Source organism: Zeus faber (assembly GCF_960531495.2).
Source record: "Zeus faber genome assembly, chromosome: 6".
NCBI lineage: Eukaryota > Metazoa > Chordata > Actinopteri > Zeiformes > Zeidae > Zeus > Zeus faber.
The window spans coordinates 29,306,204-29,322,670 of NC_137201.1; the positions used below are offsets into that span (position 1 = coordinate 29,306,204).

Sequence of the window (16,467 nt, forward strand, 5' to 3'; positions counted from 1 at the left end):
CAATTGGGATTACGTAGACTTACATCAGCAGTGCAACACTTTTGAATCATGAGAGATCAGTCATCATGTGAACGCACGGTGACCTCTGCGCCGATGTCCCGTTCATGTCCCATCGACAATTTAAAAAGCACGCGACACAATGTTGGCATGCTGAGGCCCCCTCCCCCAATTAAAGAGAATTACTCAGGGGATTTCTCAGCGAGGCGAGGTCACCTGAGAGCTGCATGACACCTTGATGCTTCCCTCTTCTTATGACACAAAGAGGAGTCGTCGACAGGAACATAAACACTCGGGCTTTTACGGCGAGAGCTGCAGCTCCCAGAATAAACACGACAAATTTATTGTGAATTCTTGGGAGCGCAGGCCTGCGCTCTGCGGCGTCGTACATCACGGACAGAGCAGCGGCAGAGACGTCGTCCTCCTCCTCCTCGTCCTCCTCGTCCACGAAGACCCGGTTTGATTCCGCGGCGTCGACATTTTGACGCTGCGTCCTAAACTCCACGGCAGCGGACAGACTTCCCGTGCGGTGGAGAAGGACTTTTGGGATTCACCGAGGACGTGTTGATTTAACAACCCACACACACTCCATCCCCGCACTTTAGCCGTACAGCACACAGGGTTAACGGGGATTTGCAAACGGGAAAAAGAAATGTGCATAAATAATCAGAAATAACCAGAAACATATTGAAAGGTATTATATAATGTTATTTTAATTTTATTATATAATTTTACTCCAGTGTTTACAGTAATAGCAAATGTTTTGCTTTGGCCTTAACATATTGGTTCAGCTGAAAGCGCTGTATTACAGTAACCAGACTTTTATATCTGATGGAAGTGGCACTAAAGTGAAGTCAAATAAAACATTTCACTTTTTATTCAATTTCAATGTCATTTTTAATAAATTAATATATATATTAAATTATTATCATTATTATTATTATTAATGATAATAATAATAATAATAATAATAATAATAAATGGTTATGCTGATGCTGATTAACAGTTTGAGCTTTGGCCTCGAATGTTTAAATATCGGGGCTTTGTTCCTTCCTAACTTACAGTACTGCCATCACTGGAGGCACGGGTGTTACTTGTTTTAAAAATAAGTAATTATTAATCAATCCGTAAACACAGGATAATATATTTTACTCATTCTTGAAAAAAAAGGGAATTTCCATCCCGGTTTGTCATTAAGGACGGTAGCAGCAGCTCTTTCCTTCTCTGTATTTCCCTGTGTCTCTGTTTCCATTACCTTGGCGTTTCAAGGGCAGCGATTGGTTAATGTGTTAAATGTGCCAAATGTGTTGTGAAGAAGGAGACAGGCCCCTCGTCCGTGAGTCGTCCAATGCCAGGCCGGTGTCGGTTTGTTTAACCTTTATTGGTCAGGGAGCCGCGCACGCACACGTCGCACCATCTGACGTTAAAAGTTTAGGGACCTTGGTTTTCTGCAGCTCCGTCTGTGATTGGCTCCGGGACCCTGCGACAGGTCGCCCTCAGACAGCGAGAGCGGATACCGGCCCTTCACCCGCCGTAGCCCTCAACACAGGGGGCAGGAGTGGGGCCTTTCCAAAACAGCGTTTAGAGAACAACCTCTCTCGAAACCGTGGAGAAAAGAAACCCAAAAAAAAAAAAAAAAAAAAAAAAAAAAAAAAAAAAGAGATTACTGTTGATTTTAGAAAGTTCAGATTCGAGATGCGTGCATTTTGGATTTCGGACTCCCTCTCTCGGTCTGTTTAGGCTGTCATCCTGAAGACGGATCGACAGAGACTGTACTCGGTCGGTGCATGAGGTACAGGTACATCACCTGAGAATGACGGCGCACGGCGCCACCCGGTGGTGGGAAAATCCAATTTCAACAGTGGCACAGTACTGTAGTTTATTTCCTCGGGGCAGGGTTTCACAGGATGTCATTGTCAAATAGAAAACAAAACAGAATCAGATGAATGAGAAGAAAAAAAAAAAAAAAAAGGCACTTTGCTTACACCACACACACAATAAAATAGTTTTTTGTCTCTTTTCTTTACAAATATTTACAAGAGCGATGAAGACGTACTTGATTTGTTTGAATATTGTTGGAAGTGGACGCTGATCACAGGGGGAATGACACGCTGACAGAGCTGCGTCAACAGAAAACGTCAACAACAGTAATAACCTGCGACTGACGGGCGGCGTTTTTACAACGCTTCATTGAGGAGCTAAACAGAAACAGAATAAATGCTCAATATTACAAACATCCTAAAAAAAAAACCAAACAAACAAGAGAACATGGGAAGCGAGTGGATGACGGTGCGCACGTCCGCGGCCGCCTCAGTACCTGTTCGGCGGCACTTTTACCTTTTGGCTTTTTTTGCCTGAACGACCAAAGCAATAGAAAATAAAAGAAACGCTCGTAATTAAAAAGCCCCTCTGTCGATGCCGCCAGCGCTATGACAACATTTTCAGCTTGAAAAAGCGGCTTCTTTGTTTTCCTTTTTACGCGTTTTCTTTTCCCTCTCTCACCTCGAGCCGACGCGTACGGAAGCAGGCGTGAGCGCTTGTGGTATATCTGTCTGTAAAACACCAAAAACACTATGTACAGCGACAAAAAAAACCCAAAACTATATAGCGGTAATAGGATAAAATTAACAGGATTGTGTTATTTTCATGACGTTGGAATGAAATTTTGTCCTTTTACAAAGTCGTCTCGGTGATAGGTGTTAAAGGCAAAGTTCATGGTTTTACTCCGTTTCTAACATGTATAAAAAAACCTTGAATATCAGCAGGAGCAGATTTTGTTGGACTATGTAGGTGATTTCAGAGGAAGTTCCTGAACAAGCGGCCATCCTTTGTCTTTTCTTGGGGGAGGGGGTGGGTGAGTCGCTGATATTTTTAGGGTTTCGTGGCACAAATATCCAAACGTCAAATATTTGCGAATGCTTGTTTCCCCCCAGGCGGGGATCGTTTTGGAGGCTGGGTGGGATGGGGGGGGGCGGGTGTTTCCTCACTGGAGGGAGCTGCGGTCGTTGGCCACGTCCTGCAGGCGCCGGAGCAAGGCGGAGTGGTTGCCGGGACACACCCTCTTGGGCGAGAGCTCCTCCTCCAGCGGGATGATGCGCTTCCTGTTGGGGCTCACGCCGGTGCGGATCATGCTGTTGATCTCCTCCAGGCGCTGCGGGGTCAAAGGTGACAGGCGCGCACACCTTGAGCGCAGGGATATGAAGCTCCGTACGTCAATGTGCGTGTCTGTATGTGCGTGCGTCGCTATATTGTACAGAGATATGCTTATGGGTTTTGTGTGTACGGGATTATCATGAGTGAGTGTTTTTTTTCTTTGATCTGAATAATGATCTATATTTTTTGAAGCAGCCACTCATGTGTAATTGAATTTATTTTTTCTTGTATCTATTTAATAGCCAGCAAAACTTAAATAAGTAACCAGTTAAATAGTAAATACTAGTATTTATAAAAGTAAATAATAAATACGCACTAGTTTTAAAATGAAGAGTAGTCCATCTTAATATTAAATATGTGTGCTGGCTCTCCAGTTCTATTATTAGTATTATTATTATAACTATTACTACTTCTGACAAATAACAATTTCACAATTTCACTTTTACTATTAATTATCAATGAGAGTCATCCCTTCCTCTAACTGTTCCATTAGTCACATTAGTACACGCACGATTGCAGGGTATTTATACTAATACAGGAGTGTACTGCTTTATTGTTTATTTTAAGGTTTATTGTGTATTGTAAATTGCCATTTTTTTCTCTATTCAATGTTTTTGCATTATGTACAGTGGCAATTTTTTTAAAATATTTTTATTACCTCGTTGTGATCATGTATTTGTTCTGATGTGAGCTGCTGTAAACTGCCTCCTCGGAGGAATAATGTATCTAATCTAATCTGATGTCACAGCGTCTACTTCAGCGTTACTAAGTAAGAACTAATGCTTACGCTGGGGGGACTGCTGCTGATGTAGTAGTAGATGTTGTCTCGGGTGGAGGCCGCGGGCGACGACTTGTGTGGAGAGAGGTAGACGGAGTGTTTGGAGGAAAGCTGCACTCGACGAGGAGACGCCATCCTCAGGCTGGGGAACGGACACAGCACAGGGCACTCCACCTGGCACCACCCACACAGAAACATGAGCAGAGAACGACCGGATTCGCCCCATGCAGGCGAATCAGGTGTGGTCTTATCTGATCTCAGAAGCAGTGAAACCAGTTGGAGGGTATGTGGTCTCACTCCGTCTTAACAAGGGCAACTTCGGAACCTAATTATTAAATGGGATACTGGGATACCATAAAATAACGAGACTACTTTACTAGGCTCCAGAGAAAAACAGAAGGTAAGGAAATATATTAAAACCAAAAATAGAGAATAAGAAGAATATACAGTCTGAACAACATGTATAAAAAAACATATATGCATATACAATGAAATTGTATATGTTCAGTATATACATACAGAATTGTGTCTACAGAAAGTATATCCTGCCAAAAAATAAATAAAAATCCCCAAATAAATAAATAAATAAATAAACAAATGAATAAATGTACAGTACTACAAAAGTTAGCTAGCACACATGCTATCTTACCCCTGCAGAGGGGGAGCTTGAGTATCTCAGGGCAAAGTGTCTCATCTGTTTGATGTAGACTTGGTTGTAGAACTGGATCAGGTCTCCCCGCTCCTCCTCGCCGTCCCCCAAACCAGCCGGGGTCTTGGTGCTGACGGGGGTGGAGGGGGTGCTACCCGGCCGGGGGGTGGGCAGGGTACTGCTGGAGCGCATGGTGGGTGTGGGGCTGCTTTCCCCTTCTGGTGGCAAGAAATAATATTGATGAATTATAAGTATTTCTATAAGTCATTCCAATTTATTTATTGCAGTTTCAAAAAGTGGTAAAAAGACAAATGAAATCCCTGTTTCCTGCAGTAGGAACAAACAGTGCACTGAATTAACATGTTAGTTATTGGGCTGTTGGAAAAATGAAAATAACAACAAAAGTAGTTTTTTGTTTACATATTGTTAGAACCATGTTGACCTCCTGGTGACCTTTAACCCCCACCACATACACTCAAACTATTTTTGCACCTTGTTCCTGGGTGGTTTTGCTGGGAGAGCTCTGTCTGTTGGCCTCGTTGCCGCCTGACACATTTCTCTTCCTTCCGGAGATCAACACGCTTCTGTAAACCTGAGAGATGAAAAGTGTGTGAAAAAAACCCCCCAAAAAAACAGGTGATCAGCCGTTGCTTACTTCCAGCCAGAAAGTAAGCAACGAGAGCTGGAGGAAGCCGCTAATGCCGGATCAGAACGAAGGATTCGTGTTCTTACGGAGCTGCTCGCCTGAGGCTGCGTCCTGTAGCACTTCATAATGTTCTGGAAGGACTTGTCCGCTTTGGTGACCTGCAGAACACACACACCGAAACAAACAAAACAAGGGAGCGCTCCGGTGGATGTGTACACGGCGACATTGTCTGATCGTAACACACACAAACACACACCTTCGCCACGACGTAGACGGCGCACATGAGCAGCTGGTCGAGGTGGCGCTCCATCATGAGTTCGGTGCAGTGGACCAGAGAAAACTCAAAACACGTCCAGATCTTCCTGCGAAGCTCGGGTGAGATGTCCAGTTTGGCGCAGAGATCCCTGAGACGCACGCTGGCCAGGTGGTACACCTGAGGAGGGAGGCGCGACACGTCGTGGTTGAACCTCGTCTTTCCGGCTGCATTACAGTTAAGTAACGCCGTTTTCTGAACTTCGTACGCTGTTCTCGCTCAGGCGTTCTAAACCGCGCCTGCATGGTCAATATCCACATTACTAATAATTGTTTTTCTTGTGTGTTAATATTTTTATCCGGCAATATAGCCATCCAATTATCAACATAGAGGTATTTGTCGAAAAAATAAATATTGTGATATTTGATTTAGTCAGCATCGTCCGACCTCGGGACATATCGCGATGCCGATTACGGTGGCGCTGAATTCGTCCATAAAGTCCTCACCTTCCTGAAGAAGAGGGAGAGGGAGCCCTTCCGCAGGGGGGCCGGGGGCTGCTTGCGCTCCGTCCTGGCGGCGGCCGGCGGGCTGCTGTGAGGCCTGGTCAGAGTCTGGGCAGAGAGCGGCTGCAGCGTGGCCCCGCCCTGTTCGGCCACACTCACCTGGACGGGGATGAACGTGATGCCACCGCTCTCGTTGGCTATTCCTGCCGGGGAAACACGGAGGAAGGCGGGCTGGTCGGGGTGTTTTGTTGTTCCTGGTCGTAGGTTCAACATCGATTTGTTTTCTGATTATTTTGAAATTTGATTAACACCAATAAACTTAATGCAAAGATGCTGACTCATTGAGTTTAGCAGACTTTTTAAGAGCTAGCGTCACGTTATAGCTGAGGATTCTGTTCGCCAAAAAAAGTGTGACATCCCGGGGGTACTTCGGATTTAAACCTGATGGAGAAGACTCACCTTTTCTGACTCCTCCGCCCATCTCCTTGAGTGTTGAAAGTTGGAAATGTGTGAAAACGATGTCACGGTGGGAAATCAACACCGCTTTAAAAATGGATATCACAGCTCTCCACTCTCAGTCAGATGTCACGGCAGGAACAAGGCAAACCTTCAATTCAGTCTGTGTAGTTTTCAAACATTCACCCCAATCCAACGGGACTACGTTGCTTCCCTAAGTGCTCTTCAACAGTTAGTGCAAGGTTGGTTTGAGTCCTAGTTCCTTATTTGTCTGACATGATTTTATACAAATAATTGGTTTCTTTGTTCTGTCTGAATTTGCCATCTTTACATTAGTATTATAGGAAATAAGTTGGGTCCAAAGAGTTAGATGAGCCAGCAGATGGACCGTAACAACATAGAGAAGAAAGCCGTAACACTATTTGATATTTTTCAAGTTTGGAGAGAAGTGAAATTTGACACAAACGCCCATTATTTGCACTTTTAACAAAAAAATCCTGGCACCCTTGACCTCACCTTGAACTGGTATGGTAACCGTCTGCCCGTTGTTGGCGGTGACGGTCGCTGTCGCCATGGTGACCACGGTCTGCCCGGCTGGTATGGCGGTGACCGAGTGGTGGCCGTCCGCCGAGTCCACGAACAAGCGCTTGCGAGCGGTGCCGGCCAGAGGGGAGCTGTAGCGGTCCAGCAGGGTGGTGGGGGAAGGGGACACGGCTGCCGAACGGGGTCAGGTGACAACACAGTTTCGCAGATGAGACGCAAACTTGCTCAAGCTCCGGAACGTACACATCAAATCCTCCCAACAAGGGCGTAGACCCACTGACACCAACCTTTGAGGGTGCTGCTGCTGGTCAGGTCAGGCCCGTGAGTGACGGGGGTGCGGGGGACGAGCCCCGAAACACCCGCCCCGTCGTTGTCCTCTAAATACTGGGGAGGCACCACCTGCAACACAGCGTCCACGCCGGTGTTTTCAAATGGAGCACGCTGCTTTCTTTTGTTTTTATTTGGAGGCATCGCAGGTGCCCTGATCGCATGTGCGCCGGCGACGCGTTCCTCGTGAATATGCACGCCTTGCCCAGAGGATCCGCTGCCTCGATGCCCATTCACGTTTAAAAAAACAATAAAAAAACAACACGCCTGAAGAAAACGGCACAACCGCACAACGAGCTCCACTGTCATTTGATTCACGTCAATCTGTACGTCACACGTAATGTTATTGGCATTTAGGATTTTTTTCTATTTTTAAGTAAATTTTTGTTTTTGCAATTGGCTGAAATTCTATTTTCTAGATCACAACTGGCTCCTATTCACTTGTCTCGTATGGTGAGGTTTAAGACTCAGGTATTGGCAGAAGAAAAAGTTGTTTCAGTGCTTCCCCAGTTAAGCTGAACTGGGAATAGAACCTGTAACCAATGGCAACATCAGTGGAACTGGACCAACATGCTTGTCTGATGTTGTGACCAACGTGTGTGTGTGTGTGTGTGTGTGTGTGTGTGTGTGTGTGTGTGTGTGTGTGTGTGTGTGTGTGTGTGAGCGAGTGTGTGTGAGCGAGTGTGTGTGGTGCGGACGGACCTCCTGGCAGGCCGGCACCTTGTCCTTGGCCTGACGGAGGCTCTGCCACAGCGGGGAGCCGCTTTTCCAGGCCAGGCTCTCCAGAACCTGCTCCTCCAGCTGGTTCAGGTGCTTTACCACCTCCCGAAACAAGCCCTGCTCCGCACGCACCACCACCTCGATCACCTGCACACAAACAAGACACACGCACGAACACACAAGGCACGCACACGCACACACACACACACACACACACACACACACACACACACACACACACACACACACACACACACGTATAGAAAGGGAGGATTAGTTAAATACATAAACATTGTGCACTCGTATTTCTTTACATTGCATACACACCAATTTATGGAAAGAGTACAAGGTAAACCACAATTACTGTATTTGTGCATTGTGTGTGTGCGTGCGTATGAGTGACCTTGTAGAAGTGGTATGGCGGCAGCTGAAAGATCGTCAGGACATTTGGGAAATCTCCTGGTGGCCTATAGGAAAAGACAACGATCTCCACACAACAAACGAGGAGAGAGCGATGGAACACATCCTGCTCCAAAATACCCTGCAAGTACACACACACAGACACACACACAGACACACACACAGACACACACACACACACGTAACTTTGTAACTTTACAATCGACAACAAACGGGCTTCTTAGCTAACGTGAGCTGGTCAGGGTAGCAGTAACCAGCTCGTTGTACTCACTGAGACGTCTGCGTCTCCCAGGATTTTCTTCTCTCGCTCAACAATGGCTTCCAGAGTCTTGTAGTATAGCGCCTCCCCCAGGCGGAAATACTTCACTGCCATATCTACAGGGACCATTATAAGTTATACACACACACTTGACTCTTTATGTTTATGGAACAAGGTGATGTTGGATATGAATGTCAATCACCATACCCAGTGAACATGAATGTGTGCATCAATCTCAATTATGTTATGAATCAGTGTTTAACTACACGTTATGTGCACTCCGTGTGTGTGCGCGTGCGTGCGTGCGTGCGTGCGTGCGTGCGTGCGTGTGCGAGAGCGTGCATATGCGTGCGTACCTTTCCCGATCCCCGGGCCCTTCTCGCTGTCGTCATCGTAGTGTTTGCAAAACATCTGAAACATCTCCTTCAGTCTCGTACTTATAGCCTCGCTGGGGTCTCTGGAACACGTGCTGAAACACCACAGGATAGAACAGAACTTCAGGGAACATGATGATTGAGAAAGGATGTGGCCATTTTGGATAATACAGAAGATCTATGGATTTTCACCCAATGCCTTTCTTCTGTATGTGACAAAAAAGCAGAAAGTCAACTTACTTTTCTTTCATAATCTGACATGTTTAATATGTCTGTTGGTATCAGACTTTTGCTCCGATATCTCTTAGCAGCATTAAATATCAAAGCATCCCAACTAATGATGATGATGATGGTGATGATGATTATTATTATGAATATTATTATATAAAACATATAATTGTTGTTGTCGTTATTATTAATGAAAGTATTGTATTATGTTTATTATGTATTATGTATTATTGTACAGTCTGCTACCTCAGGATTTGGTGGAGTCTGGTACTCGGGCCCTGTCTGGCCCCCGTCAGCAGGCTGTGGAGCCGCCCCACGCTCTGCATAGCTGAGGAGACCGGGGACGTCAGCCGGTTCTCATGCATGAATTTCTTCCCAGTCAGAGGAGTGGACACCTTCAGAGCTGACGCCTGAGGACCAGAGAGAGGACGCAGGGCGGGTTCACTCATATTTTAAATTAGACTTACGGAGGGAAACATTTATAAATTAATCAATACATGAATTAAATAAAAACAAGAGAAAAGGACACTAGAGGAAGAACTATTGCATTGTGAGTGCATCTGGACAATCATGAGAACATCTGGAAAAATACAGTAGAAATGGTCTGGTTGTGGCATAAAATTCCATATCCATGCATACTGTACAGTACATGTCTATTGGTGAAAGTCTAGAGTATCCAGTTAGTCAAATATTTGTCTGCTGCTCATCTTTATCTTGATTTCTGCACCAAATGAGCTTATAATAGAGAAATAGACAAGTTAAAACAACCATGGATTTATGTTTTGTTTCGGTTTCCGTATTCAGTTGTTTTTAATCACAAGGACTGTTCTATCTCTACATCTAAAAGTTTAAGTTAAAATGCCTACAAAGTTTGAAATATAGTAGATTGCAGGACATGACATTGAAGGTGAAGGCCTATATTTCCGTACAGTGAGGCTGCTGTGGAGCCTGGAGGTGGAGATGCTCTGGTTCTCCAGCCCATCACAGAGGCACGGCCCTGGGGTTCCAATGTCCTCGTTGGCTCCTTCTCCGGTGAAAATCCTCTCATCCAGACTCCCAGTGGCCAGGATATGCTCCTCATATACACGACTGAGAGAGGCACTGCGGAGCGGAGAAGAGGAGAGGGGAGAGACAAAGTCACTTAAAGAGAACTGTCACAGGCACACACGCAGAGAATTGTTTTAGGATTGTTCACACAGACCATAATAATCTGTGGCAAACAACAGAAAACATACAAACTGTCTCCAAAGTTCATGGGATCCAGGAAGCCAGTCATGCTGTCCTCCCGGCCTTTCAGGATCTGAGGAACACAGAGACACTCAGACACAGTCTGTAGGTGCGTGTGCGATTTACATATATCGAATATGTATATTATCACCTTTCACTTGTATTTATTTGGTTCATATCCCATTTATATCTATTCAAAGATTACAACAACTACATAAAATATTCTGTGTGTGTGAACTCTGCTATATGAAAAAAATGAGCCTTGCCTTGTGTTTTTCATCTTTCTGTGTGTGTTTTGTGTGCACTAATGTGTTTAATTACAGTTTCTCTGTGTGTGAATGTGTGTGTTTTTTTCTTTTAATCTTCCATTACCCTCTTATGGAAGAGCTTCTTGATGTATGGCTTCCAGAAGTGTTCCTTCACCCCCTTTGCCTCCAGGACCAGCCCGTCGTGCAGCTCACACAGCTGCTCTATGAAGCAGTGTGGCCCAGCGGCCGGTTTAAAGTCCTTACTGCTGAACTCTGCTGGTAAACCTGGGCCAGGGAACGACAGAGAGAGCAATAGACAGTGGAGACAGGGAGTGGGCCGGATGGAGAGAGAGTTAGAGAGAGAGAAAGGGGTAAAGACAGAGGATGACACCATTAGATGGATGCAAATTCTCCAGCGGTGTGCCAAAACTGTTTCCTGCTGGGAAAATTAGAGGCTGCAACGTCTGGCCATGCTTGTGCAATTCCCTGCCAACAACAAGCCAATCCAGCAGCCAATCAACCATCGTTAACGGGCCATGCAATGTTTAATGATAACTTGCATGTTTTGTGGATCCACGGGATACAGAAAACAGGGAGTTTCAATGTGATTCTGTCTATGGAAGCAGAATGGATCTGATACAGAGTACTTACACAATGACCAGAAAGAAGCATAAAGTGGATACAATGCACTGATATTCAACGCAGTACATGTATGTGTGTGTGTGTGTGTGTGTGTGTGTGTGTGTGTGTGTGTGTGTGCGTGGCGGTAATAAATTTAAAAACATGTCTCCTTCCCGTACAACGGCTGCTACCGTATGTCCATGCCTGAAACGCCACATGTGGTTCCAGAAAGGCGTAGTACCGTACCCTACATCACTATCACAAGCTGCAGCCTTTTCCTTTCCAAAGTGGCTCTACTTTAGGATGTTTACACAGGGAGGTTAGTAGGTAGGGGCAGGGGGACGTGAAACCGGACGTGCCAACAGGAAGGAAAGTTCAGAGTGAGTAAAGTTCAGTTTATGTCCAGGAATCTGTTAAGCCAGAAGAACTGATCTCAGGATTAATTTGATATATGCGTGTGTCATTCGCAGACAGGCTTCCTGCAGTTTTTTTTTATGATGAACTCTATGGCTTTTTCCATTATTAGAACCAAATAATGAAGGACTAAAGGGACTCAAACATTTTTGAGTGCGGGTTTTTAACCGGTGGAAGGAGTTAAAAGATTGTTATTGTGACGCCAATACATGCTGACATTCACGCGATTTTGAAGAACAGCTGCAGAAGAATTTAGACTCAGACCAAACACACTTATTAAGCTTCTATAACAATGTACTAGAGGCGTAATCACAAAACACTGTGGTATACAATACTATACATACACTTAAACACAGTAGTTTAGTTGCAAAATACACATTTTAGAAAGAAACACATAAACCTTTTCCAGAGAAAAAAGACCAAAATAAAGCTTTTAGGTTGCAGGGATGGTCAAACAGATAAGACGGTGAGGTAGGCTACCTCTGAAGTTGGGGTTGAGCAGGTCTTTCCTGGCGTTGCAGAGCAGCGCGTTGGTGAAAACCAAGTCCAGCGCACAAAGCAGCAGGTGGTAGGAGTTGACCAGATCGTCACTGATCATGGGGAAGTTACCTGGAACGGGACAGAGAGAAAGAAAGCAAGCAAGCAAGAAAGAAAGAAAGAAAGAAAGAAAGAAAGAAAGAAAGAAAGAAAGGAATTTCAATAACCACAGAAAAAGCGTGCCTCCTTCGACGTACATCTTTGCTTCCCAGCGACTTTATTTCCAAAACCAGGCTACAGTGTGGACGTCCTGTGATGGTGTGACTGGATTAAACGGTGTGTTCAATAGAATTTTGGCAAAGCTAAGGTCCAAAATAAAGTGTGTCCTCTGGCGACATGGTTACGGATCTTTCCAGAACCACGTCTAGCGTGGCGAACAGGCCCGTGCAGGCCCACTTGTTGGGTCCATTGTAAGTGTTATTCTCTGTCCGCGCAGACCCTCTCAGCGCTAATCCTCTTAGCAGCGGTGCTGGCACTGTGCCAGGCTGCCCTGCACATGCCTCCTGTGTCGCGGAGGAGCTTTAGAAGTTCCCTTTGGTGAAAACGCTTTGGTCTTTTCAGACAATCAGAAGCAATTTATTCAGAGAAGATTTTACTAAGACAGCCACACATTTTTCTTTTCTTCTCTCTGATGAATCTTGACTTCAAATACGCACCTGGCCTCCTGCTTTAGGATCTCTGATCATAAAGGGGTCAAATTGAATTACACAATGAATTTACGAGGCTTGATTACATTTTGAAAAATCCCATTTTAAGGATTTTTAATCTGAGGATTATTTGCTGGGTTTGTGCTGATTTTCCAGCAACATCCCACTCTATAAGTATAGCTTACACATGTAAATGACCTTCTAATGTTATCCAATAATCCTATCCTCTGGAAGAGTTTGGGGTTAAGTGCTTGGTGAAAGGCCTCAGTGTTTAAAGGAGCATGAGCAGTAATTCATTCCCTTTCGTGCTCATATTTTTTCTATTAAATATAAAAATATGAGCAGGAAAGGGTCAAGGGCCCTTGACCAAGGGATCCAGGTTACCTTTAGCATGGACAAACAGAATCCAGCAGAAGTTGAACACCTCCGACACAGTGCACGGATGGCGCCTACAGGGTTAGAATGGAAAATACATTGAAAAAATAACAAGAGCACAGTCAGGAAGTCTGAAACATTTCACATACATTATAAGCACAGGTAATGACAAACATCCAATGGTTTGTTTCTTCGAACAACAGGTCCAAGTTGTGCACTGAATTGTGAATTACGACATTTTTAACTATTGACCTCTGATGCTGAGGATACAGAACTGTTTTCAGTGGCTTTCCAATTTAAATTCCCAAACCATTTGTTAGAGGAAACAACCGGGAAAAGGCATGAGCTACAGAGCGTTAAAGTTCAGGCTGCACTTGGCAGGCTAAGTTAATTTCATCATCATTTTCCTTGGGGAAAGTACTTCACAATAAGTTGAATTGCTGTTCAACTTATTGGCGCAACACAGAGCACATAATAAGCCAATGCTCCCCAGGTCACATGACATGGGACACGGCTCATCTGACAGTGGCATTCAATGCTGAAGGAAGGGGAAGACAGGGAGGCCCAGAACCACAGAAGAAGTGATTTAATTAAGTACGATTTAGGTTTTTGTCAACATGTTTTAGAAGAAGAAACCTGTTGGGAAGTATGCGCCAGCTCCTTTGCGCTGCAGAGAATGTTTGCTGTGCTGCTTCACGGAGGAAGCAGCACAGCACGCTTTAAATAACGAAAGCCTTTAAATAACACCCGCCCACCTCTGCTTGCGGCTGCGGTGCGCTCGAGGCGGCTCCTCCGTGGAGACCTTGAAGACGGCTCTGAAGATGGGAACATACTTTTTGAAGATGACGGCGGACACGGTGAAGTTCCTCTCCAGCTTCTCGGTGCCCTGGCGGAAGTCCTGCGGCAGGTTGGCCATATCCTGCCACTTCTTCATCTTACTGAAGAACTCGATCAGGCTGGAAACAACAGAAATGATTGAGCTTTCTGGAGCATTGTTGAGAGTGTTGTGATGCACCTGAGGGCGCGGGCGCGGTGTTGGCCGACCTCTGATCTGAGCAGCGCAGGATCCGGGTCAGAGAGACATAGTTGCCCTCGGCTGTGCCTTTGCCCACGGTCGGCACCGAGGACCTGCAGGCCACATAGAGCGCACACGCCAGCCAGTGTAAGTCGCTACCCTGTAGGGGGTCGGAGGGAGGGGAGGAAGAGAGAGAAGGTGGGGTGGTGCTCATTTTAAAATAATTTATCAACAAATCGAAAAAAAATAAACAACAACAATGACACAATGTGTGAAGGACTCGTCTCTTTAAACTCCAATTCATTCAAAAACGAGAATAGTCACAAGCGAACGAGACAAAGCCCCAAAAGGAAAGACAAAGCAAACCAAGAGAAAATATACAAAAGCTAAACAGAATAATAAAAATAACTTTTCTGTTTATTTTGATGGGTTCTTTGTGGCTGGGTCTGACACTAATGACGATCAAAAAGTTACTATTTGACCATAAAAGAGTCATCACATGACGCTTTAAACTTCAGTTAAATAAAGCACCATTGGCGAGGGAGCAAGAGACAGAAATGGTCGGAAGGGAAGGGATCTAATTTTGAGTTTGGGTTTATTTTGTCAGCAGGTAGAGCTGGTATCGTGTGACAGCAGCGTCGTCACTCGGAGCAGACTGGGTCACCAGATGCCATTTTGGAAAGCCTCGCTTCCAGCGGCCTAAAAATCGCCCGTACTTTATATTAGTACGCAACGTCACCGCGGTGTATACGCATCTATTGCTTGGGTCAGTCGATGTATCCTCTGAGTTGGTCATTACACGTGATCTCCACGTTAAGTTCTCTCAATGCTGTGATCAAACATCCAGTGTACGACTCATCCCCATCATCAGTCACTCTGTCAGTTTGTTTGATGAAGTTGAACTTCTCCACCTGCTGGGGGTCGGCGGCGTGTGGCTTGGGGACAGGCTTGTTTCTGGAGAGGAGCAGCCGCTAATGGCTGGGACTCTGGGTTATGTGCAAAGTGACTTGACTCCTCCCGATCATGTCCAAGTTTGAAATGCTGATATTATTCACACCGACTTGTGTTGCGCTGTTTACATCTGAGCTGTGCTCTCTCACGCAGAATCACAATCACAATGACAATCTGTTCATTCGACCGAGTGCATTTCCATATACAAGGGGCTTGTCTTGGTTGTGGCTGGTGCATTGTAGTGCGACATACGAATCGCATAATAAAATGAAGTTGAACCGGCCAAAAAACAAACAAACAAACGAACAGTGGTTTGTGACGGGGTAAGTGACAGTAAGGATGCGTTTATAGACTGGTTATAAATTCATAATTAAAAACATGTATTGTTGGATAAATATTATTAGTTCTAGTTATTATTACAAATCCAATATTAGTTGTGTAATATTGCCTGGAGTGGAGATGTCTGTACATGGCTGTTAACGGGCTCCGTCTCGATCTCGGTGACACCGCAGCTAAACAAAGCTGTTGTTATCTTCTATGTCACGGTCGTTTCAAGCTAATAGAAAAAAAAAAAAACCCCAACAAATAAATATTCTACTTGGAGAGGAGGTGAAGCGCTGCCCGGTGCGAGGGGCGAGCGGTGCAGACGAATAATAAAACGGGGCGGTTTTACCTCCAGAGTGTAATTCCTGCTGATGTGTTCGTAGCCGCTCCACGCCTCGCCGCTCGCCTCCTCGTCCATGTTTAAAGCCCGGCACAGGTCTTCGAACCCCGCTCGGGCTTTCTGCAAAAACTCGTCCTCGTCGCCCATTCTGGGGGGGGGGGCGAATGAACGCGCGGCGCTCACGGGGAGGCGCCGCCGAACCGAAACGCGGCCTCCTCGGTGCTGCGGGACGGCGCAACCAACGCGTAATAAGCTGGCGACGTCCGTGCCGCGGCCATTTAAACGTCCCTTGGGTGACAGACACTGCGCCCGCGACGTAGACGCCAGGCTTGGCGCGGAGGGGGCGGGAGGGCGCTACGTTCGCTTCGGCGACGTAACCTTGCTCTGCGAATCGCACGGGCGACGCAGGCGTCGGCGACGCCCACTAAACGTGCGTCGCGCCGCTTGAATGGGCGGGCGGCG

The 16,467-nt window shown here is 45.7% G+C and overlaps 1 protein-coding gene across 1 annotated transcript; it reads right to left on the reverse strand.

The window, feature by feature from the left end:
* Window positions 1-1,859: 1,859 nt before the first annotated feature.
* rbl2 (retinoblastoma-like 2 (p130)) lies at window positions 1,860-16,161 on the reverse strand. The gene is made up of 22 exons (XM_080001932.1): window positions 16,015-16,161; window positions 14,420-14,550; window positions 14,131-14,331; window positions 13,385-13,449; window positions 12,297-12,425; window positions 10,906-11,066; window positions 10,542-10,606; window positions 10,236-10,407; window positions 9,553-9,716; window positions 9,061-9,173; window positions 8,717-8,820; window positions 8,429-8,566; window positions 8,008-8,172; window positions 7,266-7,377; window positions 6,952-7,149; window positions 5,983-6,182; window positions 5,480-5,656; window positions 5,310-5,381; window positions 5,070-5,169; window positions 4,578-4,795; window positions 3,938-4,102; window positions 1,860-3,148 (listed from the first exon to the last, which is right to left on the reverse strand). The coding sequence occupies exons 1-22, from the start codon at window positions 16,150-16,152 to the stop codon at window positions 2,981-2,983; spliced, it is 3,156 nt and encodes a 1,051-aa protein (XP_079858058.1). The 5' UTR covers window positions 16,153-16,161; the 3' UTR covers window positions 1,860-2,980.
* Between the last annotated feature and the right edge of the window lie 306 nt (window positions 16,162-16,467).